This window comes from Scyliorhinus canicula, chromosome 3 (assembly GCF_902713615.1).
Source record: "Scyliorhinus canicula chromosome 3, sScyCan1.1, whole genome shotgun sequence".
Lineage (NCBI taxonomy): Eukaryota > Metazoa > Chordata > Chondrichthyes > Carcharhiniformes > Scyliorhinidae > Scyliorhinus > Scyliorhinus canicula.
The window spans coordinates 111127787-111154935 of NC_052148.1; the positions used below are offsets into that span (position 1 = coordinate 111127787).

The 27149-nt window shown below is 44.5% G+C and overlaps 1 protein-coding gene across 3 annotated transcripts in view; it reads left to right on the forward strand.

Moving 5' to 3' along the window:
• LOC119962881 (CCR4-NOT transcription complex subunit 7) overlaps positions 1-27149 on the forward strand; it is a 60900-nt gene that overhangs the window by 14782 nt on the left and 18969 nt on the right. For all 3 annotated transcript variants that reach the window (XM_038791106.1, XM_038791109.1, XM_038791108.1), the window contains 2 exons: positions 13966-14159; positions 15380-15541. In XM_038791106.1, coding sequence (XP_038647034.1) covers positions 13966-14159; positions 15380-15541 — 356 coding nt within the window. The remainder of the gene's footprint in view (positions 1-13965; positions 14160-15379; positions 15542-27149) is intronic.

Genomic DNA, 27149 nt, shown 5'->3' on the forward strand with positions numbered 1-27149 from the left:
ACGTCATGAATTTAGTACACCAGGTCTGAACCTCGCTGATCAGAGCTGAGCACTGGGGGTTTGCTGTACTAGAAACATTTACGGTGGGGGTTGTGGGGGAAACGTGTCTTGTTTCCACACATATACATATGACATTAAATAGTAATAAGTGGGCTTCCATCATTTTGCTGTTCTTCCTCTTTCTCTTCCTTCTTCCTCCGGTATTGACAATCCTGGCTTCGACCTCTGTCTCGTCCTTTGAAACCTTTGGGATCAAGCACAGTATCTGTCAATACACAGTTTAAGACCTTTACTTGTTAGTGCATCTGTCTTTCAAAACCCAATTGACCCTTTAAAAATGACTGGCTAAGTCACACCCTGTGACTCCCCTCATTTTTTTTTTTCAAAAAGCGAATTTAAAGACCAGCATACACCTAACAATCCTTCCTTCTGCGAGCCGTCTCGCAGGCTTTGCTGATTTACCATCCGAATGTTCCCGGATGTAAATAGCATGTGGGATGGTGGCCGAAGGGCTACCTAACCTAAAATGAAAACAAATTTGGAAACAAACATCCGAATGAGTTGCGTATGGGCCGCTACGGGTATGAGTTGGATGGGATCCCCGGGTAGGGCGTGCTGTGCCATACCCGAGCTTGGCTGACCAAGGGTTGGTTCTCAGACAGGGCGGGTCCTCAGTGCCGTTTGTCCACTGCCTGAGTAACCTGGAAAGAAACGGGTACGAATGTGTTGACCATGACTTGCAGCCTCTATTTCGCCGAATAGAGGGGCACCTAAAAAACCAAGGGAGCCAAGATGCTCCAACTGAGGACATCACTGAAGTTCTCAGAGATATCTGCAGATAAACTATTTGGCGTGTGGCCTTACAACTTTGGAAAGGATCTCCAATCAAACCGAAGTTCTCAGAAGTATCTGCGGACAAACTAACGTGCATGTGAGGTGGTCACAATCTTTTCAGCTGAAAAGAAGATGTCCATCCTCCAGCTGAAACATTTACATTCCTGACACAAACAAACATAAAACGAAGACAAACATACGTGCAGGTTCCATCAGAAAGGACATCGTTTCCCTCAAACGATTCCTATCTTACATCATCTGGACACCTCACTTTGATTCTACCTCTGTGAACAGGGTCACAAAGGGGTTGCCGTGTCGGGAGTCAGACACCGTGTCGTCCTGCTCTCCCGGATCCCACACCCTTGTGTGGATCAGGCATGCTATTTTGGAGTTGTGTGACCGGGGGTCACTCTCGTCATTGCGGACAAGTCTGTAGGAATTGTCCCTGTGCCATTGTGTAGCGTCGAGTGTGTTGTCGGGGTAGTCGGGGTCGGGTGGTGGTTCTGGGTTTTTAAGGTAAGTGACTTCCATGGGGTCACTGGAGTCGGGGTCGTAGGTGGTGCAGTGTGGGCTGTATGGCTGTGTGGTGTCGCTGTCTTCAGAGTCAGTGTCTGTCCTACTGTCTCTGCTGTGGCAGCTTGTGGGCGTGTCGGGGCGTGGTCTGTAGTGGTCTGTGGGCGGAGTCGTGGGCGAGTCCGTTGATGTACTGGTCTGTGAGGGGGATGGTTGAAAAGTGTCTCTGGTGGGCGGGGTGAAGTGTTCTGCTGCGTCTAGCAGGACATGGTGGGCATGGTTGGCCTGTGTTCCATATGCCTTCAACTGGTTTATATGGAACCACGCGGTCTTCCCATTAGGATACTTTATCCTGTAAACGGAGGGGCTAATTTTGTCCGAAATTGAGTAGGGGCCGGAATATTTTGGAGCCAAAAAACTGCTGGGGTTATAAACAGATAACATTACCTGTTGCCCAACCTGGAATTCTGTGGTGTGTACGGTCTTATTGAAACAGGCAGTCCGTTGCTGTCGGCGTTTCCCTAGCTGGACTGCGGCTGCGAGCTGTGCAGACCTCACAGTCTCAACTAGTTCTTTAACTGCCTTTTCATGTGTGAGGGCCGTCACTTCGGGGCTTGTCATGTCCAGTCCTAAAAGGAATTCTGTACCTTTCATAGGGCGTCCGGTCATGAGTGTGTGTGGTGTGTATCCTGTCGATGTGGAGACAGTGTTCCTTATGAACATAAGTGCAAAGGGGAGCACTGAATCCCATGTGGAATTGTTCTCTTGAACCATTTTCCTAAGGGTAGTTTTTAGGGTCCGATTCATGCGCTCCACAATCCCGCTGGACTGTGGATGATACGCAATGTGGAAGTTCTGTTTGATTCCGAATATTGTCAGGACGTTCCTCATGACCCGTCCTGTAAAGTGAGATCCCTGGTCCGAATCGATACTTCGGGGTAAACCCCATCTCGTGAAGATGTGGTGGGTCAGGATCTTTGCAGCTGTCTTAGCTGTGTTTGTTCGCGAGGGAAATGCCTCTACCCACTTGGTAAAGGTATCTATCACCACCAGAACGTATTTATAGCCATTCCGACAAGGGGGCAATGGACCTATAAAGTCGATCTGGAGGTTTGTCCAAGGGCCGTTAACTGGGCGAGTATGCCGAAGTTGTGCCTTCTTAGAATACCTGTCCGGGTTATTCTGAGCACAAATCAGGCAATTCTCTATGTAGTGCGTTACATCATTCCTGAGATCAGGCCACCAACAGAGTTGCCTGAGGTGCCTCGTTGTTGCATCAATTCCCTGATGCCCGTGTCCGTCATGGAACAAGGCAATCATCTGATTCCTGTCCTGCTGTGGGACCACATAAAGTCGGTCCTTAATGATCACACCCTCATGTGTGGTCAGTGCGTGTTTAAAGTGCTCGTAAGCAGGCACAAAGTTTCCCTTGAAAACCTCCCTGAGGTCTCCGTCCTGTTTTTGTGCTGCCACGAGATCTTTAATATCAGTCTGTGAGACTTGGACTGCGCTCACAGGGGCGCTAGCTGGTGCGCTAGCTGGGGGGGTCCATAAGTGTCCTCTCCTGGAACCTGCCTTAGCCAACGCGTCGGCTTTTACATTCCCAGGGGGTGATGACCTATGGTGGCTTCGAACTTTTATAATGCCGAAGGTCCTGTCCTTCGCTTTCTCTAGGATATGCTGGAGTAAGGGGGCTGATGGAAGGGGTTTTCCGTCTGCGGAGACAAAACCTCGTGTCCTCCACAGGGGCAGAAAATCGGTCAAACTGTTACAGACATATAAGCTGTCTGAATATATGTCTGCTGGGCTGGGGAAAGAATCGGGGTGGTCCACTATGTACGCTATGGCTGCTAGCTCTGCTGCCTGCGCGCCTAAGTGACCTGGTAACTTAAGAGCTATCTCTTCGAGAGCGCGCCCCTGCGCGTCCTCTACATAGATGCCGCATCCTGTGATACGCTCACCATTTAAAACTGTGGAGGAACCGTCTACATAAATCCTCAAGGGTCCACACGTGTCTGTGGGCTGGGGGCTTTGTTTTGGGTTCCCTATCTTCCTGGGGGGTGTTTTGGCTAAAAAGGGTCCTGTGTTATGCAGGGGAGCTACAATTTCACAGTCATGGGGCTGTCCGGGGTATTGGAGGTTGTCTGCTAAGTATGTGTGGGTGCGTGTCCGTTTTACTGTAATGTCCCGTCCTTGTAAAAGTAGGGTCCACCTAGCTGCCCTAATCTGGCTAACTGAACCGTCCTTCAGTCGACCGTCTAGTAGTAGCTGTGTGGGTGTGTGTTCGGTTAGAATAGTGATGGGGTTTAGTCCGGTTATGTAGGAAAAGTACTGTACTGCCCAGAAGACAGCAAGGAGGTGCCTCTCACAGGCTGAAAATCCTTGTTCTACCGGGTCTAACAGTCGGGAGGCATAAGCCACTGGTCTTAGCTGCTCGTGCCGTTCCTGAAGCAACACGGCCGAGAGGGTCAGATCTGTGCTCGCTACCTCTATTGCGTACGGTGAAAGTTGGTCTGGGACTAGCAGCGCGGGTGCTGCACTAAGGGCTCGTTTCAACTCTTCCACAGCGCCTGTATGCTGCGGAAGCCATTCCCAGGGGGCTCCTTTCTTAAGGAGGTCTGAAAGTGGGGCGGCTTTTGTCGCGAATCCGTCGATGTGGTTCCGACAATAGCCAACCAGTCCTAAAAACGACCGGAGGGCTGATACATTCTGGGGAAGGGGCAATTTGACAATCGAATCAATTCTTTTGAATTCGATTTCGCGTTTGCCGTGCGTGATGACTGATCCCAAATACATCACTTTACTTTCCAATATTTGGGCCTTTTTCGGGTTAACTTTACAGCCAATTTCAGTTAAGAGTTCTAGGAGTTCGGCCAGAAGCGAAATGTGCTCTGCCTTTGTGTCTGTCTGCAGTAGTAGGTCGTCTACATACTGTACCAGACAATCGGGTCGGGAAAATTTCTCTAATCCACTTGCCAGCTGTCGGTGGAAAATGGAGGGGGAATTGTGGAATCCTTGTGGGAGGCATGTCCACGTGTACTGCTGTGTTTTGAAAGTGAATGCGAATTTGTATTGGCACGCTTTTGCCAATGGTATTGACCAGAATCCATTACTGATGTCCAATACCGTGAAGTACTTGGCGTTGAGACCCTGCTTGAGCATGGTCTCGGGACTAGTAGCTACCGTTGGGGCTACTGCGGGGGTTACTTTGTTGAGTTCCCGATAATCGATGGTCAGACGCCATGATCCATCGGGCTTCCTCACTGGCCAAATAGGGGCATTGTTGGTGGAGGCTACCGTTCTCAGTACACCTTGGTCCAACAAGCTGCCTATAACTTTTTCTATTTCCACCTCTGCCTCGAGGGGAAATCTATACTGCTTTTGCGGTCGGGGGTCCTGTCCGGTAACATGAACTTGTCCAGTCATTCTGCCACAGTCATGACGGTGACTTGCAAATGCTGTCCTGTGTTTGTTTAGTAGGGCCTTAATTTGTCGGTCGGTGTGGAGTGTAGTCAGGTCGAATGAGTACTCTCCCACTGCGCTAATCCGATTAGCGTAGTCTCCTACTGTGAGGGTGGCTGGGGCTCTGTCTGATCTCGCCATTCGCCAGACACACTGGTTCACTGGGTCGAACGACAAGCTGTGTGTGTTCATAAAATCTATCCCCAGGATGTGCTCTGCTGTCCGGGGAAGATTTACTAAAACTACGGGGTGCCTTGTGCTAATGTTCCCTAGCTGGATCGCTACGGGTGCTGTGATATGTCCCTGCTGCGAGTGTCCGGTGAACCCGCTAAGTGTGATGGTGGAGGTGGTCGGCCACGTGTCTGCGTGTGCCGTGGTTGTGGAGTTAATGGTGGTGCGGGAGCCTCCTGTGTCTCTATGGGCTTCCCTTTGACTTTTGCCGTGACTACGGGCCTCCCTGATGAGTCCCATAGTGTGTCACAGACCCAAGTGGGGGAGCCCGAACACCGTCAGTTCGTCTCGTCCACATTGGTGGGTCCTGACTGTACTGCTACATTGTGGATTGGTTTTGCTTTGTTGCGGTTCAGAGTGCCTGTCTGCTGGCCTCTCTGAGATCGCTGGGGTGCATTACACTCTTTTGCCCAATGCCCTAACTGTCCACAGTTATAGCATTCCTGGCCTTTCTGTTGAGGGCTGCTCTTGCCTTCATTTACCCATGCGGGCTTCTGGTGCTCTCTGACTGCTTGGATATCTGCAGCAGCCTGAGCCTCTTCTGGGGATCTAACCTTTGCTTTTGCCTGAAGCGATTGCTCCCAAGCGCGGGACAATCTTTTGAGGACCCATTTTTCGTTATGGGCCTCTTCTGAGGGGTCGTAATTATTGCAAGCGCTCTGTCCTGCTTCTGTTGCGTGTGAGATAATTGTGCGCGTCCACTTAACCATGTTTTCGCGGGTTAAATGCGCTCTATCTAGCTGTCCGAAAACTGCGCTGAAGTGAATCCACAGCCTTCCGGCGAATGCTGTGGGGTGTTCAGATCTCTTCTGCCTGCACTTATTCAAGCCTTCTACGGGGTCACCTCTATTGTACCCGATGGCATCTAAAATAGCAGTGTGCATCTCCTCTAGGCTGCCTCCTGCCACGTTTTGTGGGTCGGGGAGGGCTGCCACTACACTCTGGTCTAAGCTCAACACGGTGAGCTTAACCTGCTCTCTCTCATCCAGGCCGTACATGGTAGCCTGCTGTTTAACTTTAGCGAAAAACTGGTGGGGGTCTGCGGTGGGGAGGAACGGAGTGATCTTTTCACAAGCGTCCCTTAGCTGGGTTACTGTTAAAGGGGTGGTGTAAGTTATGTCTGGGGCGCCTTCTGATTCGGCTTTCCTCTGTGTGGTTACGGGATTCATGGGTGCGGTTATGATCTGAGCTGTGGGGGGTTGGGGTGCCTGTCGTTTCTGCTGAGCTGTGGGCGCACATGTTCCCTGAACATAACGCTGCGCTGTCTCGCTTAATTCCTGCCAATCTGGGGCGTTTTCCCCATCTAACTGAGCTCCAAAGGTGCTTTGGAAGCCATTCTGCACCGAAAGCAGAGATTGCAGTTCCGCAATCTGTTTTCTGCATTTCGCGTGGTCAACTGTGCTTTGTCTTTGTTCGGTTGTTGCAGCATGGAGTGCTCTCAAAGCTGCTTTGAGATCGGAGCATTGCCTCTGCAATGCCTCCACCTGCTTTTCCGATTCCTGTCTTATCAGAACGGCACGTTGCACGTCCTGATAGGCTTTCTCATACTGGGTCTGGGAACTGTTCAGATGAGCTAGACAAGACTGGTGAGCCCTCTTGGCATCATCCACCTCTCTACCCTTCTCTGCCAACTTCCCTTTAAGATCCAGGTTTTCTCTCTCGATGTCCCTGACATCGACCTTACTCATTCGGTTCCTTTCCTCTAAATCTGCCCGGAGCGTCCTGATGACCTCCTCTGCGCCTCGCAACTGTGCCAAGCAGGACACAATCGCCATCGGCTTGCGTGCTTTACCTAAACTCTTTTTGTGTATTTGAGAGAGGTTCTCCCACCAAGTATGACCTATACTTCCGGGACCTGTCTCCTCATTTGCACAAAACTCTTTCCAAAGGGGCCATCCCTTTCCCTGCAGATATTTGCGGAGTTCCAGCTCCCACGTGGGACACTGGCCTACTCTGCTACTGCTGCTGGTCGCTGCGACCACAAACTTTGCTGGATCCATCAGACGTTCCATTGCCTGCATGGCCATTTTCTCTGACTCTCTTTTTATAATTTGGAACAGGGGGTTGCTGGGGTGGTGTTTCGTGAAAAGGGTACGGCTTACGCTATTTTCCGATTACAAAACTACCGAAAGTTTGTCGCAACAAAAAGCTTTCAGTTTTACCTTACAGCCCTGTTAGTACGCATGCACTAAAACACACTTCCGAATTTCGCTTATTATTTTGAACACCTTGAATACTTGTGATCTCTTTCTTTCTCTGCAATTTGGAGTTCCAATTCAAATTTCAGGGTCCTGGACACTGTGGTGTTTCCACTTACAACAGGGTCCCGGCGGATGTCGCCACTAAATGTTGCACGTTTTACTATGGGCGTAAAACGCGTTTATTGGAGTGTATTAACACGCCTCCGAGTTCGACGTGTGCTTAACACTGCTAGGCTCTGTTCTATGTAATTATTTAAGCTCTGGAGTCGCCAGCTGCCGTATAGGCAACGTCACAAGTATTCCAAGGTCAAATTCAAAGTAATAAAGACGATACACCGATTAGTCAAGTTCAAACGATCAATATTTATTATACAGTTAATAATAAATACTCATGCACACACACTAAGAGACTAAGCTACAACTAAACATAAGCAAACAGAATACTTATCTAACAGGAACAGGCAAGGTCAGAGAACGAGGCCTTCGTCCTGGTTTTGTCTGCAGCCTTCAGCAAGCGTTCTGGCACTTGGGAGTCTAGCTGGCTTGGATCGCGTAGCGAGCGTTGAACTTACGGTTTCGGCGGCTGGTGCTCAACGGCTGGAGTCAGGATACCAGGTGTCAGTCGGGGCCGGAGCACAGGTTTAACAGACCGGACAACACGAGGTCCCTATCTTTTATAGGGGTTCCGTTGTCCTTCCCTCTTCTCGGGCGGGCTCTACCTATTGGATCAATTTCTTATCGATACTGGATTAATTCCCCAATGCGAGGGGGTCTCCGTGATGGAGGGGGCGTTTCTTATGTCCTTTTGTTTGGAGGTTTCTGGTGCCTCGATGTCTGGGTCTTGATTGGAATGTGTCCATTCAGAACCAAATGTATCTATTGTGTGGGTGTTCAAGTCTGATGGCCTCATTAGCATGCAAAGCGTTTTGCCATTTGCACCTAGCTAAGGTCTCTTTACCTGAGCCCAAACTGGTTTCTGCTGCTGCAGAATGCAAACTGCTCTTTGCAGACTGCTGTTCTGGCTGAACTGTCTGTTTCTCAGCAGCCTTCCATTTTAGTTTGGCTCAGTGTCCATTTTGCGTGGCCAGCATGGCTACAGAATGAAGATCAGGAGGCTCTGAAAAAGAAACATGAGCCTCAGGAGGTCCGTCATCTTCACCGTCAGAATCCTTCCTGCCAGTGACAGCGGGAGCGCATCCCACCTTGTCAGGTCCCCCCTCAACTGCTCCGCCAACCGAGCCAGATTCAGCTTGTGCAGCTGCTCCCACCCCTGCGCCACCTGAATACTCAAATACTGAAATACCCACCACCTCGAACGGCATCTCCCCAATCTCCTCCTGCTCCCTCGCCTGGATCGGATAGACCAAACTTTTACCCATGTTCAGTTTGTACCCCAACAGTTCTACAGCCAAGGCAAAAAGCAGTGGGGAGAGTGGACACGCTCCCTCGTCCCCCGGTACACCCTAAAATAATCCAAGCTCACCCGGTTTGTCCACACACTTGCTTTGGCCTCCCAAACCTCCACGGATCTATGCCTCCATGTGCTCCATAAACCCCCTCAGGTCCTTCACTACCACTGACAACCTCCACGACCTTGAAACTCGACCGGTCCAACCTTTGGTATAAAACTGTATTAAAATCAGCCCCCCATTATCGGCCGATGTGTTTCCAGATCGGGGATCTTCATAAACAATCGCTTCATAAACTCCACATCATCCTAGTACAGAGCGAAAATATTCACCAACATCACCGGCATCCCCTCCAATTTCCCGCTCACCATCACATATCTCCCCCCAGAGTCAGCCACTATACTCCCCACTTTGAATGCCACCCGTTTATCATCCCCATCTCCGCTGTTATTGAGGCACGCTGCTCCTCGAGCTCCCCCACCGTCTCCTCCACCTTCTGGATCGCCTGACTCTGGGCCTCTAGCCTCTTCTCCATGCGGTCGATCCCCGCCTTTATCGAGTCCACCACATTAGCCAGGTCCTCCAAATTCTCCTTCCTCTGCTGAGTAAACTTCTCATTAAGGAAGCCCACCAGTTGCTCTGTCGACCATTGAGAGGGTAGGGCCGATCCCTGACCCTCCGCCATCTTCTCCTGTGTTGCAGGCCCCACTCCAGCTATCACCTACTGTTCCCTTCTTATTCGGCCACTTCTGGTCCACAAATCCATCCACCGGTGGGACACTTTCTCCTACCACTCCTCCTGCTCCTTTTTTAATCAAAAGATCCACCCATTAGCTGGGAAAAAGGTCTGCAAATTCCACCACGAGTGGGAGCCACCAAATGTGCAACCACTCACACCATGGCTGCCACCGGCAGTCCATTCTTCCTGTAATGTTGTAAACGGCTGCAGGTTCAAGGTATTTATTACAGTAACTGAGCATGTTGTTTGTTACTTAGGGCTGTTTTATTGGCTTGGGAGGGGTAGCATCCTGATTGCAGAGATTCAAACAGGGAGATGGACACTTATCCAGAAGTCTATAAGTAAAAAGTATGGAAATGAGATGGTCATTTATAAGAGAATGACAGCTTGTTTCGGGGATGGGGGCTGTGGTTTGGCTTGATGAGCAGCAGGATTGGGAGAGCAGCAGAGGCTGATGAAAACAACATCTATTTGCAATGGTGAATGTCAGGGTTGTTGTGGAGCATGAATAGATCATATAGAATTTACATAGTGCAGAAGGAGGCCATTTGGCCCATTGAGTCTACACTGCCCTCTGAAAGAACACCCTACCTCAGCCCACGCCGCCACCCTATCCCCCAAACCCAGCAACCCCACCTAACATTTGGACACTATGGGGCATTTAGTGTGACCAATCCACCTAACCTTCACATTATCTTTGGACTGTGGGAGGAAACCAGAGCACCTGGAGGAAACCCATGCAGACGGGGGAGAACGTGCAGACTTCGCACAGTCACCTAAGCCGGGAATCAAACCTAGGGCCCTGGTGCTGTGAAGCAACAATGCTAACCACTGTGCTACCGTGCTGCCCTATGGCATAATTGTCTTTATCTCATATTGTTGAAAACATTTCATTTTCAAGCTTACCCTATTCAGTGACCGATGCTGAAATAATTGTATTCCCGACCACTATCGTACGCAACATCAGCTAACTTTCAAAAAATGCAAACTAGTGTTATGAAAACTAAAAGCAATAAATTATCAATGCTGGAAACCTGAAACAAAAACAGAAAATTCTGAAAACATTAAACATGTTTAGATCTATTGGGAGAACAGACAGCTTCATCATAAGTGCTATGAGGCTCAATCTTCAAGTGGGGAGGCATTTAGAACATAGAACAGCACAGAACAGGCCCTTCGGCCCTCGATGTTGTGCCGAGCAATGATCACCCTACTCAAACTCACGTATCCACCCTATACCCGTAACCCAACAACTCCCCCTTAACCTTACTTTTTTAGGACACTACGGGCAATTTAGCATGGCCAATCCACCTAACCCGCACATCTTTGGACTGTGGGAGGAAACCGGAGCACCCGGAGGAAACCCACGCACACACGGGGAGGACGTGCAGACTCCGCACAGACAGTGACCCAGCCGGGAACCGAACCTGGGACCCTGGATCTGTGAAGCATTGATGCTAACCACTATGCTACCGTGTTGCCCTAAACAGTTTCAAACAGTTTCAAATGTCCATGTGTAAAAGAAGAAGGGCCCTGGGAAAACTATTATTGCATGATCCTTGCTGAGTACTAGTCAGCTGATATTTTCTGAATAAGATTACACAAATTGGATTGAAGCAACTACGTTAGTCATGACCCTTTTAGTAATCACAGAGATCGTTTTATTCTCTGTTGCCACATCCTGACCTTGCTACAATCAAATCTTTCCAGAATTTCAAATGTTTTCCTGAAGTATGCAGAAATTCTGATTACCATGGCAACATAAATTTTGCTTCCTTTCACTTGCACCAACACTTGACTGGAGCTGGTGTTTTTTATTGCCATTTTCATACTTGATAAATGTAAGAAATATTATTCAAGAATTGATTGTACTTTGCTTTGGATTCAGTGCACTTATGTTTAGGATTGTTGTAAAAACATACTTTGTTCTTAGCGAGAAATGCCAGAGAAGAATTGTACCGAACACGGATGTAGCAGATTAACAGAATTGTGTGGCGATCCTTGTGACTTTGGTTTGTGTATCTTGTTTTGTTTGAGAATTGTTGTTTCCCAATGTAAAACAACATGTACAGTTCAATATATAATCACTTTTAAAATGTGAATTGGGAAGTTTAGTTTGTTTTTAAATAGGATTTTGTGTCGGAAAATAAAATCCAAAATAAAAATCAGTAGGGGGAGGGATAAAATATAAAATGGAAGCAGTGGAGGGGGGGGGGGGGGGAACGACACTCACCACTGGTTGTAATCATACCCAACAAAATGGAAGATGGTGGCAGTGTTGGAGGTCTGAAGACATCTCTGCAGGCCCAATCATCTTCAGCTGATTTCTCAATGATCATATGCAAAAGGTCAGCTTTGCTGCATGATTTCAGAGTTCACTTCCATTAACAACTCCTTAGATACTGAACAGTCAATGCCTGCATACAGCTGAACCTGGAGAACATTCCACCTAGGGGTGGTAACTGACGAGTAACACTCATGCCACATAGATGCCAGGAAATTGCCATCCCTGACAAGAGAAACTCTAACCTACCATTGAATAGCATTGCTGTTGCCAAATGTTCCGATGTAAACATCCTGAGGTTTGCCATTGATCAGAAACACAAAGAGGGCCCGTCATTGGAGCTGTGGCTACTGACAGGTCAGAGGCTGGGAATTCTGCAGTAACAAACTTCCCAAACTCTGTTCACCATCTGCCAGATAAAGTGAAGAGTATTATGGAATGCTATATATTTGCCTGGATGAGTGCTGCTCCAACAACACCTCATGAAACATTCAGGATAAAGCAGCCTGTTTGACACCCCATCTACCACCTTAACGTGTAGTCACTGCACAGCAGTCTGACATCTGCGAGGTGGTTGCAACTTGTCGAGACACCTTTGATAGCACCTTCTGGACCCATGACCTCTTTAAAAAGAAAAATACTCCTTTGTCTTAGGAGTCTGAAACATTATAAATCATAGAATCCCTACAGTGCAGAAGGAGGCCATTCAGCCCACTGAGTCTGCACCGACCCTCTAAAAGAGCACCCTACCCAGGTTCAAACCCCACACTATGCAGTTAACCCCACCTAGCACCAATTTAGCATAGCCAATCCACCTAACACCTTTGGACTTTGGGAGGAAACCAGAGCACCTGGAGGAAACCCACGCAGACACTGGGCGAAAGTGCAAACTCCACACAATCGCCCGAGGTTGGAATCGAACCCGGGTCCCTGGCGCTGAGAGTCAGCAGTGCTAACCACTGTGCCACCATGCTGCCCTCTGCAGAATGCATTCATGTTTTTAATATTTAAAAGCTATTTTGGAAAAGCATTGACTGCTATCCAGAATTAAATGCATGTTCAGTTGGAGAAAAGTTTGAACTTTTATGTTTAGTAGGCTGAGGGAAATGCTGAAGCCTGGATGAACATATCACTTTAACAGTAAGTATCTCGGAGTATGTGCAAAATGCAGCAATTTGTTTAAACTTAATTGTTGGATGTAATCATAGAATTTCTAGTGCAGAAGGGGACATTTGGCCCATCAAGTCTCCACCGGCCCTTGGAAAGAGCACCTTACTTGAGCCCACACCTCCACCCTATCCCAGTAACCCCACCTAACCTTTTTGGACATTGAGGGCAAATTTAGAATTGCCAATCCACTTAACCTGCACATTTTAGGAATGTGGAAGAAACTGGAGCAGCCGGAGGAAACCCACACAGACACAGAGAGAGCATGCAGACTCCACACAGACAGTACCCGAAGCCGGGAATGGAACCTGGGACCCTGGCGCTGTGAAGCAACAGTGCTAACCACTGTGCTACCATGCCGCTAAGAGGGATTATCTGACATATTAACACAACAGTTAAACTGTGGCTTTCAATCTCATTCTAAAATCGCAAAACATCGTTTGTGGTTTTTAAAAGAATGTTTTGTTTGCATTTCAAAGTTGTTCTGGAGTTAATTTCACACCCTGGGAAAAAAAATCATTGTGTGCTTGCAAATAAAACTATACAACAGGGTTGTTGTGTAACTGTAGGGTGATGCAAAGCCATGCATAATAGCTGTTAAGGCTTGAACCTACTCGGAACTGTTTAGACCAATTTAATTTGTTAATTGAGGATGGCTTTTATGGAAGGAAAGCCCCTTGAACTCTGGGGGTTCTTAAAGAACTTGCCAGCAGTGTAAGACTTTGGTTATCACTATTTTCCTATTTCAGAAAATATTACAAAACCTATGTTTAGTGATCATCATTGAGACTAACTAATGCAGGTTTACAGAATCTTTAAGAATACCGATGACAACCAGGTGAGTCTCCATATCTGCTGGAGAGGATTCTCATGATTTTCGTTGTAAAAGCTAGTTTACACTGTAAATCTCTTGCTCGAGCATATAAAATGCAGTGAGTTGTGACTCTGGGTGTATTCATGCTACAACATCGCTGAAGAACTAAAGCACTTTCTAAATATGGTAGTTTGGTTCGGGAGGGGTGAGATCTATATTATTTTCAGAGCTCCATCTGCAATCATTTGTTATTTGTTTATTAAAATAAAAAAGGATTTTAAAAATTCTGATATTTTTCAAAATTTTTTTAGGACACAGAATTTCCAGGTGTTGTAGCACGGCCAATTGGAGAATTCCGAAGTAATGCAGACTACCAATACCAACTATTGCGCTGTAACGTAGATTTACTGAAGATCATACAGTTGGGGCTGACATTTGTAAATGAACAGGGCGAGTACCCTCCAGGCACCTCCACGTGGCAATTCAACTTTAAATTTAATCTGACGTAAGTGCACTTAAGGATCTGTTTTTTCTGTTATTTATTGCTTAGACCAGTTTATCTAACTGTTTAAGACAATCTAGTTGGTGTCTGTTTATTATTTTCTGATAGTAAAAGTCCCAATATAACGCAGAACATTTTCCAAGGAAGACCTTCCAAGTTAAAAATTTTGAGCATGGATGTAAATTCTTGTGTTCAGATTTCTGAACAATCATAGGTTTCATTCCTTGACTGTCTGATGGGGAGAAGGGGCAGAAAACACCAAACGCTCATTGCTGAACCATGATTTGACATTTGATATAGCCGATTCTCTGGTCAAGAACAGGCAGTGGCTGGGGAACACTCTCCCGAATCAAGACTTGCGTTGGGGCAAGACCATTAGAATAGTGTAGTCATGACATGAAGAAGGCAGACTGCAACTGCTATGGACTAATTTGAGACAGGAGCAAAGCCAAGTGGATACCCATGGCCATCCTGGAAGTGCTGGTATTGCTGTCTCACCCAGTTGACTTGGATTTATTAACCACTTTGAAGGGACCTTGCAAGCTTGCCCTTCTGCGGCCTTGCAGTCATACAGGCAAAACATTTTATATCGGTGGAATATGAGCTTTTTCTTTATGTTAACTCCAACCTTATCGAGCACTGGAAATAGTTTGCCAGTGGAGACTAAAATTACTGCAGCTGAAAATGTATTTAGTGTCACAATAATTAAGAAATATTCGGAGAATTATTTTGGTGTATGATGTACAAATGTATAAATATGACTTGACAAGAATAAACCCCTGAAGGAGCATTGTGAAGTCTTTCCAATGACTCAATTTGGGTTAAGATCTGCAGACTTATCATTTATTTGTTACTAAAAGTTCTGCTGGAATCTGTTCTTGAATGTTGATCTGAAGTGTCCTGAAAAGCAGTAGTGGAAAGATATGTACATCACAATACTGTCTCCCGTATAATCAGTTGGTCATAGTTCATGTACTTCAGACCAATTAATGAAATTCACCAAACAGTGGAAAATAAATAGATGAAATTGTGATTGTGAGCAAAAGACATTGTACTGCAATTTAAACATGTTGAAAACAATACAGATAAAAATATATCATGCAAATCTTAATGCATTATACCATGGATAACTGATGGATTTACCATTTTATATAGATTGTGTTGTAAGAGACACATTTGCTTATGTTTATTTTTCTGTTTTTAAATTTTCCTGTCGATTTTAGAGAGGACATGTATGCTCAAGACTCAATAGAGCTCCTTACAACTTCTGGTATCCAGTTTAAAAAACATGAGGAGGAAGGGATTGATACAATGTATTTTGCAGAAGTACTTATGACATCTGGTGTTGTATTATGCGAAGGGGTCAAGTGGCTTTCATTCCACAGGTAGGTAACCAGTACATATTCACTAACAACTAAAATTTCTACTCATAAGCATTAGGAGCATTAAAATGTAATGTTATCTTCAAGATGACAGGAAGAGGCAGAGTACAAATCTAAAAGTAAATCTCACATAAGGCTAGAGATTACAAAAATAATAAAAGGACAAAACTGAAGGCACTGTATCTAATGCATGTAACATTCAAAACGATACAGATCAACTGATGGTGGAAATAGAAATAAATAAGTACATTCTGATAACCATTACAGAGACATGGCTGTAGGATAACCTAAATTGGGACTTGAATATTGACAGGTACATCACATTTAGCAAGGCCGGTAAGTTAGGAAAAGGTGGCGGGATAGCTCTGTTTATTAATGATGGCATTAGCATAATAGAGCAGGATGACGCAAGTTCAAGGAAACTAACCTAGAAGCAGCTTGGGTAGAGATGAGAAATGATGAAGGCAAGTCACTTGTGGGAGTGGTGTACAGGCCTAATTGTAACTGCACAATATGACTGGATTATAAAGGAAGAAATAATGGGAGCTTGTCAGAAAAGTACAGCAATAATCATGGGATTTTAATCTATACATGGACTGGAAAAATCCTCCGGGCAAAAGGAGCCTAGATGAGGAATTCATACAAGTTTTAGGGATAGTTTCTTAAAGTCATTCTGGAGCAAGGCAGGCAGCAGGCTATACTTGAGCTGGTATTCTGTAATGAGATAATTAATTAATATCCTCAGTGAAGGTGCTCCTGGGTAACAGCAATCATATTATGATTGAATTTTACAAAGCTCAGCTAGCTAAAGTGGACCAGTAAATTAGGTTAACGGGTAGGACAATAGAGAGGCAGTGGCAGCCATTTAAGGGGATATTACAGAATAGATACTTTCAGAGGAGCCACCGTCTGTGGTTAACTAAAGAAATTAAAGGTAGTATCAAACATAAGGAAAAAGCATATAATTGTGCAAAGGTGGGTGATAGGTCAGAAGGTGACAATATAAAAAACGGCAAAGAATGTCCAAAGAATTGATAAGGAATGAAAAATTAGAGTGCGTGAGAAAGCTAGCTCGAAATATAAAGACAAATAGTAAGAATTTCTATACATATATTTTATAAAGAGTTGAAGTGAGTGGTTGTTCTATAGAAAGTGAGTCTTGGGAATTAATAATGGAAAATAAAAAGATGGCAGATGACCTGAACAGGTATTTTGGATCAGTCTTCACCAAAGAGGATACAAGTAACATTCCAGAAATAGCTGAAATGAGAAGGAGGAAGGAACTCTAGTGGCATTGAGAAAATTGTTGGAATTGTGGGCTGACAAGTCCCCAGGATCAGATGGACTTCATCCGAGGGCCTTAAAATAAATGGTTAGTGAGACAGTTGTGTTGTTTTAATTTTTCAAAATTCCCTTGACTGGAAAATAGCCAAATGTAACTCCCTTATACAAAAAGGGAGGGAGACAGAAAGCAGGAAACTACAGGACAGCTAGCTTCACATCTGTCATAAGGTAAATGTTAGAAGCTATTATTATAGCAGGGCACTTGGAAAAAGTCAGGGTAATCGGGCAGAATCAGCATAGTTTTGTGAAAGGGAAATAATATTTAACCAATTTATTAGAGTTCTTTGAAGAAGTAACGTGTGCTGTGGAAAAAGGGAAGCCAGTGGATGTACTGAGATTTCCAGAAGGGATTTGATATGGTGCCTCATCAAAGATTATTGTGTAAAATAGAAGCTCATGGTGTGGGGGATAGCACATTGGCATTGATAGATGATTGACTAGCTAACAGGAAACAAAGGATAGGCATAAATGGGTTTTTTTCTGGCTGGCAAGATGTAATGATTGCTGTGCCATAGGAATCACTGCTGAGGCCTCAACATTTACAATTTATATAAATGACTTGGATAAAGATATCAAAGGTTTTGTTGCTAAATTCGCTGATGACAAAAGATAGGTGGGAACATAAGTTGCGAAGAGGTTACAAGGAGGCTACAAAGGGACATAAGCTAAATGAGTGGGCAAAGTTCTGGCAAATGGAGTATAATGTAGAAAGATGTGAAATTGTCCATTTTGGCAGGAAAAATAAAGAAGCATTGTCTAAATCGTGAGATCGTAGAGCTCTACACAAAGGGGTATGGGTGTGCTCGTGCATGAATCACAATACCAGCATGCAGGCAAAGCAAGTAATTAGGAAAGCTAATAGAATGTTATCATTTATTGCTGGAGGAATTGAATGCAAAAGTAGGGAGGTCATGCTTCAGATATACAAAGCAATGGTGAGACCATACCTGGTGTGTACATATTGGTCTCCTTATTTAAGGAAGGATGTAAATGTGTTGGAAGCAGTTTAGGGAAGGGTTACTAGACTGTGCCAAGTGGCTTGTCTTATGACGAAAAGGTATCCAGGTTAGGCTTGATCTACTTTAGTTAAAAGACTAAGAGGTGACTTGGTTGAAACATATATGGTCCTGAAGGGTTTTGACAGGGTGGACGTGAAGAGGATTTTTATTCTTGTTGAGAACCTAGAACAAGGGGCCACTATTTTAAATGGGTGACTCCTTATTTTTAGACCAAAATTAGAATTTTTTTCTCAGTGTTGAGTCTTTGGAACTGTTCCTCAAAAGGTGGTGGAAGCAGGGTTTATGACTATTTTTTAAGGCAAAGGTCGTCTTGGGCAGTCCCTCAGTGTCGAGGATGACTAATGAATTTTCAGGTGACTGAGGAGTCCAATACATGACTTAGAGTGGGGCAGACAGTGGTTGGAGGAGCGGGTGGGTGGGGTGCCCAGGTTGCCACTCGCTCCTTTCTGTGTTGACACTTGGCTTCAGCTTCATCTCAGCGATTAAACTCCGTGTTCAGCTCCTTCCCAGAAGCTTTTCCTCTGCTTCGGGCGGTCTTGGGCTCGGAATTCTCGGGCGTCGGTGAGGATGTTGCGTTTTTCAAGGAGGTTTTAAGGGTGTCCTTGAAGTGTTTCCTCTGCCATCCTGGGGCTCACTTGCTGTGTCAAAGCTGCGAGTAGAGTAGTTGTTTTGGAAGTCTCATGTCAGGCATGCAGACAGTGTAGCCTGCAGCGGAGCTGATTGAGTGTGCTCAATGTTTTCATGCTGGGGATGTGGCCCAAACAAAAAAAATTACATTGGTCAGCTTATCCTGCAAATGGATTTGCAGGATCTTGTGGGGGCAGCGCAGGGCTTTGAGATGCTTGCTGTACATAGTCCGCAACTAAGCCCTATAGGCGAGCGGGTATCACTACTGCTCTGTAGACCATAATCATGGTGCTGGGCTGAGGTTCTGGCCTTCAAACACTCTCTTCCTCAGGTGGCCGAAGGCTGCGCTGGCACACTGAAGGTGACATTGAACCTTGTCATCGATGTCTGCCCTTGTTGACAATAGGCTCCCAAGGTATGAAAAGTGGTCCATGTTGTCCAAGGTCTCAGTGGATTTTGACTAACAGGAACAGTCTTGTCCAGCGGGGGCAAGTTGGTTGAGTACCTTTGTCTTACGGATGTTTTATGTAAGGCCCGTGCTCTCAAAAGCTCATCCTCCAACCTTCCCCAAGATGTCAACCGCCGTTTCCACTTAACAAACTCAGTCACACCAACTCCACCCACTTCAGCGTATCCCCCCACCCCAAGAAAACCCAACCACCCCCCCACTCCCTCCACAGACCCTCCACTTCACTCCCTCTAACTAGCCAACCAGGTAGCATGGTGGCCCCCACTTGAAACTGCCGCCTACCCCCTTCCCACCCCCAACCGCCCTTCACCCGCAATTCCCCAAAAACAATAAAACGCATTTACTCACTTCGCATCCAGGTATATTATATACACCAAACTGCCCAGCATGCAGACCCAAATTCCTCACATTAACATCTCCAAAGTTCAATATCCTCACATGCCTCCCAGTCCATGGTGTCTCATAAATTGACTCACCTCCTTTGGCGTGTCAAAATAAAATTCTCAATTCTGGTGCATGACCTACAAGATCAGGATACAACACTGCAAACATCACTCCCTCCTTGTAGAGAGCAGCCTTGATCTGATTGAAGCTGGCTCGCCGCTTGGCCAACTACGCACCCGAGTCCTGATGTATCCTCCGCAAGTTCCCTTCCCAGGTGCACTTTCTTGCTTCCTTCGCCCGCCTCAGTATCTTGTCCTTGTCGAAAAACAGATGGAGCTGCACCACCATCGCCCTCGGCGGCTCCCCTGCCTTCAGCCTCCTCCGCAGCACCCTCTGCTCCACCTTGAGGTGACGGTCAAAGACCCCCCTTCCCCCACCAACTTCTTGAACATATTCACCACATACCCTGTGGCGTGAGTTCCCTCAATCCCTTCAGGCAGCCCCACAGTCCGGAGATTCTGCCTCCTGGAACAATTCTCCAGGTCCTACACCTTCTCGCCACCTCTTCTGGCTCTCTGCCACGAGCACCATCTCTGCCTCCAACAAGGCCTGCTGGTCCTCATACCCACCCACTGCCTCCTCCACCTTCTGGAGCGCCAGACCCTGTGCCTCCAGGCTCTGCTGCACTCGCTCGATAGCCACCTTAAGTGGCTCCACTACCTTTTCAAGATCCTCTGAGGCCTCCTGCCTCTGCTGCTGGAACTTTGCATTCAAAAAATCCAGCAGTTTCTCAGCAGACTACTACAACGCTAACCCAGAAACCTCCACCGTCTTTTCCTCTGTTGCACTTCGAGTAACCTCTCGATCAGGCTGCTGCCTCTTACTCGGTACACTCCCCATCTGGTAAGCTGTAAACCGGCCTGACTGATGGAGCGCAACTATTTCTCAGTGCTCATGCACCTCACACTAGCAAACACTCCACAAATCGGGTGAAAAAGCACCAAGCAATTGCACCTCAAGTGGGAACCACCAAATGTGCGACCACTCGCTCCATAGCCGCCACCGGAATTCCCTGCTCCTCTAATTTATAAGATTTAGGGCACAAGAGAGACGAACGTCAAGGATCCAAATGGGCTTTTCTCATCTCAGGTTTGTTAATGTCTTTTTTCATTTTTGATGAAATGGTGGTGTCTAATTTATTCCTTTCCTGCTATGTTATTTGCATTGGAAATCACATATTGGTTATTTATGAAATGTGGGCACAGGAATGAGGAAACCTGGGCATTGACATTTACAAATCTTTAAAGATAGCAGGCAAGGTTGTTACGGTTATTTACAAAAATTGCATAGGGGATACTGAGCCCTATAAATCAATGCAGAAAAGCATACTTTGTTTAAATATTAGAAAGTGCTGGTTAAGTCTCAACTGGAGTATTGTGTATAGGACTGGGCATCATAATTTAGGAAACATGTCAGATCCTTGAAGAGGGTGCAAAGGAGGTTTACAAGAATGATACCCAGGATATGGGACTTTAGCGGAGAGAAGTTGGACTTGCTCTGCGTAGAGCAATTGGTCGATTGGTGATTCTTTTCCAGTGTACACATTTAAAATAATGCTCAAAAGAACCAAAGGGAGATGATGAGAGATGTAACAAATGGCAAATTGTAATGATATAGAATGCACAATTTGAAATAATGGATTTAGTTTAATAAAAAATAAAAGATGAAGTGGTAACTTTCAAAACTGAATTGGATTATATTTGGAAAGTATATATTAAAAAAAGTTATGGAAAAATAGCAGGGCTAATTGGATACTTATTTCAAAGAGCCAACACAGTGGACCAAATGGTCTCCTTTTGAAATGCTCAAAAACATTAGATGGGGAGAAAGGTTTGTGGACAGGAAGTGTCCACATGTTTTTAAATATGTCAACCTATGCTGTTGGTGAGTCAAGCTGCTTTAATAGAAATGTGTGACAATATAATACACAATGTATTCTGAGACCAAATTGAAACAGACCAGAATGTAGAGCAGTTGTTTACAAAACATACCGTTTGGCCATTTGGAGATTAATTCATTTTTTGTGATGGATCTTTGAGAATTGGAAAGTCCCTTTAAATTTCAGATTCAAGATTGTGAGCATTCACCACTAAATGACTAGTTGCCTTTCTTAAATTGCATTGTTCGTGCATTTCCTGTTCAAGTATATCTTCCTACTCACACTTTGTTTACATATAATAGGCAATTTACTCCATACAATTTTATGTAGCTGATTGCATTGTTAGAGAATGTATTTATTTATGTTTGGATGTTCTGCCAATCCCTCAGAATCAATAACGTCTTGAAATGTTAACATCCACTTTATGTAATATAAAATACTTGTTACTTCAACATAAACCTCACTACATAATACCTACAACCACATCTGATGGTTAGGGTCTCAAATTTGTTACCGTTCTAAACTTAGTATTTAGACCGTTGAAATCCATTTTCTTAGTACAAGTCAGAACTTGTCATTTTTTTCTCAGCTCTGTTCTGTGATCATCAGCTGTCTTTCCAACATATCGTGGTATAATTGTGCCATGTTAAAACAATTCCATGTAGGGAGAACCTAGTAAGAACATCAACCTTTTTGATAATTCCGTCAGCAAGCTAAGACCCTGCCCTAACTAGCTCAATTTAGTGAGCACAGTATATCTCTTATTTTGCCCACTTATTCCTTTCCAGTTATATTTAATTGTTGTTTGACCAAGTGAAACTGTTAACTATAAGTTTGTCTTTGATTCTGTACCCCCTAATCACTAAGTTGGTCGACATATCCTGCAGAGATTTTAATTAAAAAGATAATGTTTTATGCAGATTTTTTCTTTTGCAGGATAAACTAGTGTTCTTGCAGCTACTGATCAGTACTACAGTTCTCTCAAATCTGAGGACAACACACATTGGCATGTTCCCAATGAACTTAGCCCATTAAGCAGGTGATTACTTCATATTAAAAACACACCAGTGCTGGAAGTGTCAGTCCCAGTTCAAAAGATCAGTTATGTTAGAATTGTTGTGTAATTGCACAATCATAACATCAATGGGTCATTTCTAATATTATAATTTCAAAACCATACTCCCTGATTAACAAGCAATGGTTAAAAATTAACAAAACAACAGTTTAAAATAGCAGACTTCTGCTCTTGCTCTGATTAACTCTTTCCTTACCGAATCATCTGCAAATCACTTCCAACTTAAGTATTTGAAACATTCAGAGAAAGAAATGAACAGACATTCTGACTAGTGTTAAACGATGATTTTAAGTAACTTATTCTTTTTGTTTTTGCTGGACATTTCATCCTGGGTTAGAAACATAGAAAATAGGAGCATGAGTAGGCAATTTGGCTCTTCGAGCTGCTGAGCCATTCAACATGATAATGCCTGATCCTCTTTTTTCATGCCATCCTCCAGCACTCTTCTATCCCTTAACTCATAGCATGAATCAAATTTTTTCTTTTATAAATGTTTTTATTGGGTTTTAGAACAAAGTATATTTACCGTTATGTACACAGAATAAGAAATATATCTACACACACATGTATAGAAGAGAAGGGCACACCCTAACATACCAAAAATAAAGTAATAATAAAAAAATAAAATAGAATAACTGGTAGGGTATTGTGCACCAGCTCAACAGCAGCAACTCTGTACAACTGGCAAAATAATTACAACACAAGTAGGCGACTGTGGGAGGTGGGGGGTGAAGACTGGGGAGGTAAATATACATTTGGGTGCTAGAGAAACAATTACAGTGGGCAATACTCAATGGGTTTGGTGTTGGTGTTGCCACTTGCTTCTCCTGGACGGATCTCGCTGCAATTGTCGTCTCGCGCTCGCCTCCACTTCAGCCGTTCCTCCCGTCTTTCGCCTGTATTCTCCTTGTTCTCTGTTCCTGTAGATGCCAAGTTTGTTATCGTATCCTGTGCCCTCCTTCCGACTGTCATTTCCCTGCCTCCCGTGGTTCACCTTTCTTTCCTTTTAGGTTTAGCTGTGCCCCCCCCCCCCCCCCCCCCCCCCCCCCAATCTACCTCTCCCTCCAGATTGACTCAAATTAAACTTTAACCTCATCTGCAGAATTTAATCAAACAGTTAAGTTCGACCTGACTAATTGATCTTGTGGCCTTGACATTGCTTCACCTGCGGCATGTCAAACACTGGATCATATGATATCAGCTCATCCCCTTATAAAACAATGCATTATCCAATTTACTTTAAACAATTACATAGAAAATAACTTTATATACCATCTATGAGGAACTATTATGTCTGAACAAGTAAATATTAATTTAGTTCATTTTAAGACATGAATTTAAATATATTTATTTAATCTGTTTCACAGGCTTCTGTATGGGTTTAGTGTTCTCAAACAGGCTAAAGCTCAATCCTACCAATGTGATGTGCCTAAATATTCAATGTTCGAGTTCTAACCATGAATTTGGCAAATGTAACTGTGAATACATTGGAAATTAATGGGCAACATGTTGAAACACAAAGAAAGGTGTTCAAGTAGGAACAATATTTAAGTGGGTAGGAACATAAATCCCAAGAACTAGGAGCCAGAGCTGACCATGTGACCCCCTCAAGCCTGCTTGTCATTCAGTATGATCATGGCTGATCTCAACTCCACTTTCCTGCCTTCTTCCCATAACTTTTGATGCCTTAGTCTCCACCTAAAATACATTCAACAATGGAGCATCCACAATACTCTTGGGGTGGAGAATTCCAAATAATGCTTTTGAGTGAGTGAAGAAATTTCTCATCTCAATCTTAAATGATTGGGCCCTTAGCCTGAGCCACTGCCCCTGTGTTCCAGATTCTCCAGCCATGGGAAACAACCTCTCGGTGTTTACCCTGTCAGGTCCCTTCAGAATCTTGCATGTTTCAATGACATCTCAGATTATTCTTCTAAACTCCTGCGGATATAGAATTAATTCTATATTCTAGCGAGTAGCCAGACTATGACAATTTCTCAGTCCAATATATATGCAGTTTCTCACAATTCTAATTGCAAGACAGCTATGTGGAATATTTTGATTGTTAATTGACAAGTGTTTTACTGGGGACCTGTGGAAAGAGGCTAAGAAAATCAAATAATATAGCAGCTGTTACTTGCATTTAGAGTGTCTTTAAGGCAGTGAAAAGTTCCACACCGCTTTAACAGCACTGTCAAAATTTTACAGGTGAGCCACAAAAAAGGGATATTGGGATAGATGGCTTGGTGAAAGAGCTAGGTTATAAGAAGTCTTCTAAATGAGGTGAAGAGGGGGAAGTACGTTTAAGGAGGGAATTCCAGAGCCTTGGGCCTAGACTGCTTGGGGCATGGTCATCAATTGTGGAGCACTTGAAATCGAGGATGTACAGGAGGCCAGAATTGGAGAAGCTGAGATATCTCGGAGAGTTGGAGGATGAGTAGGGCCATGGAGTTGCATCACTCTTTTTGCTGCACATCAAAGACCCCTGTCAGAACTTGACAAATATTTGATGTAAAAACTTAAACCACATTGTATTTAGCACCGATTCTGAAAAGCAAAGAGTGGCCATTATCCTATTCACTAATCAGGGCTTTCATAATAGAGAACACTGCAATTTTTATCAGGTTTTATTAATTCCAAACCAGACGGGACAATTCCCTTCCCATAGTGGAGGACTTCATGGATACCTTGTATGTAACAGCTTGTAGTGGATGTCGAGTATAGTGTACTATTCAAATAGTTAGGTCTGGAATGCTCGGTCTTGTAATCTTCAAAAGACCTGCAGATGAGCTGAAGATAAAAGGCCATCATCTGGCACATCTTCAGGAGGTCTGTGAATTAGATCATGTGGTTCTTTTTTCTCATTTTTAAAAATGGATCAACCATACATATTTTCACTGCAGGCCTAAAGATTTTGGTCATATCAGTTCCTTTGAATGTACTCAGGAAGATAAGAACAGAAGTAGGCCACTCAGCCCCTTGATCTTGTCTATTTATTAAGATCATGGCTGATCTGCATTTGAACTCCATTCACCTTTTTTGCCTTCATACCCTTGTCTAGCAAAAATCGGTAATCTCGGATTTAGAATTCTTAACTGAGCTAAAGTCTTTTTATGGGTCAGAATTCTACATTTCTGCCTCCTTGGAGTGAAGAAATGTTTCCTCCTCTCTGGAATAGCCTGTCTCTGATTTTACGGTTATGTCCCCTTGTCGTAGGCTCATGCTCCAGCTGAAAAAAGTGTTATCTATCCTATCAATTCCTTTTAAAATCCTACAAAGCCCAATCAAATCATCCTCTAACCATCTATGTTCCAAGGAATATGGGTCTAGTTATATCTCGTCTCATAATCTAATCCTTGAAAGCAGCATATCTGTTGTTCAGGCCATGACCACTTGTGTTGAGTAGTTAAGAACACACCATTCATGTGCTGGCCACCCAATGGCAACACCTTGCCCCTAAGGGAGTGGAAACACTATATTAACCATCTATAGACCAATAATGCTCACGTACCTACAATTGTCTTGACTGCATATGTATGATAATTATTGTGGATTGTAAAAATGCGAAATATCTGGATGGAGATTTTACTTAGTTTTAGATAGCATTGATACAATTACGTTACCTAGAACCATAGAATTCCTACAGTGCAGAAAGAGTCCATTCGGCCCATCAAGTCTGCACCAACCTTTTGAAAGAGCACCATACCTAGGTCCACTCCCCCGCCCTATCCCCCTAACCTAACCTATACATTCTTGGACACTAAGAAGCAATTTAGAATGGCGGTGCAATGGTACTGTTGCTGGGCAAGTAACCTGGAGATCCAGGGTAATGCTGTGGGAAACCGAGCAATATCATTTCATTGCCACCCCATCCATCACCTTCAACATTCACTTCCTTCTCCACCAACACAAAGTGGCAGCAGTGTGTACCATCTACAAGATATACTGGAGCAACTCACTAAGGTTCGTACGACAGCACCTTCCAATCCAGCTAGAAGAACCAGGATGACAGGCAGATGGGAACACTATCACCTGCAGGTTCCCCACCAAGTGTCTTGGCATCCTGACTTGGAAATCTACACCAATCCTTCATCATCCTTGTGTTATGGGCCAGGGTTTAGAGAACCCCAAAGTGTATCATGGAGTTCACCTGACCCACACCTTTTACTAGATTGTGGTATGGGGAGCACACGGCCCATTCTACAGGTGTGATACAGCAGAAATGGAAAAGTATTTTTAAAGCAAAACAATGTTTATTTGATGAACTCAAGTTAACCTTTTTAAAACATACAGTGAACATCTTAGCAACCATTAATTCAAATACAACCCCCAAAGAATACAACACTAAGTAATCCTTTAAGCTTTCCTTTTAACATCCATAAGACTTAAAACACCTTTTACCAGAAGCACATCAGGTTAAAGTCATTACTGTTATTAGTTTTAAATCACCAGGATCGATTTACAGTCTTTAGATTACAGAGAGAGATTCATACATCTTCTGGCTGTGACTGCAGCTATCCAGCTCTGAAAACAAAACTAAAACACACCCTGCAGCAAACAGCCTAAAACGAAAGTAAAAAGCTGACCAGATAGCCCAGCTCCACCCACTCTCTGACATCACTGCAGTAGTAAACACCCATCTCTTAAAGATACTCTCACATGACAGCGTTAAAATCTGAAGAGTTCTACTTAATACTGAGTGTACCTACATCACCTTCTCGATGGCAATTCAAATAGGTGATAAATGCTAATCC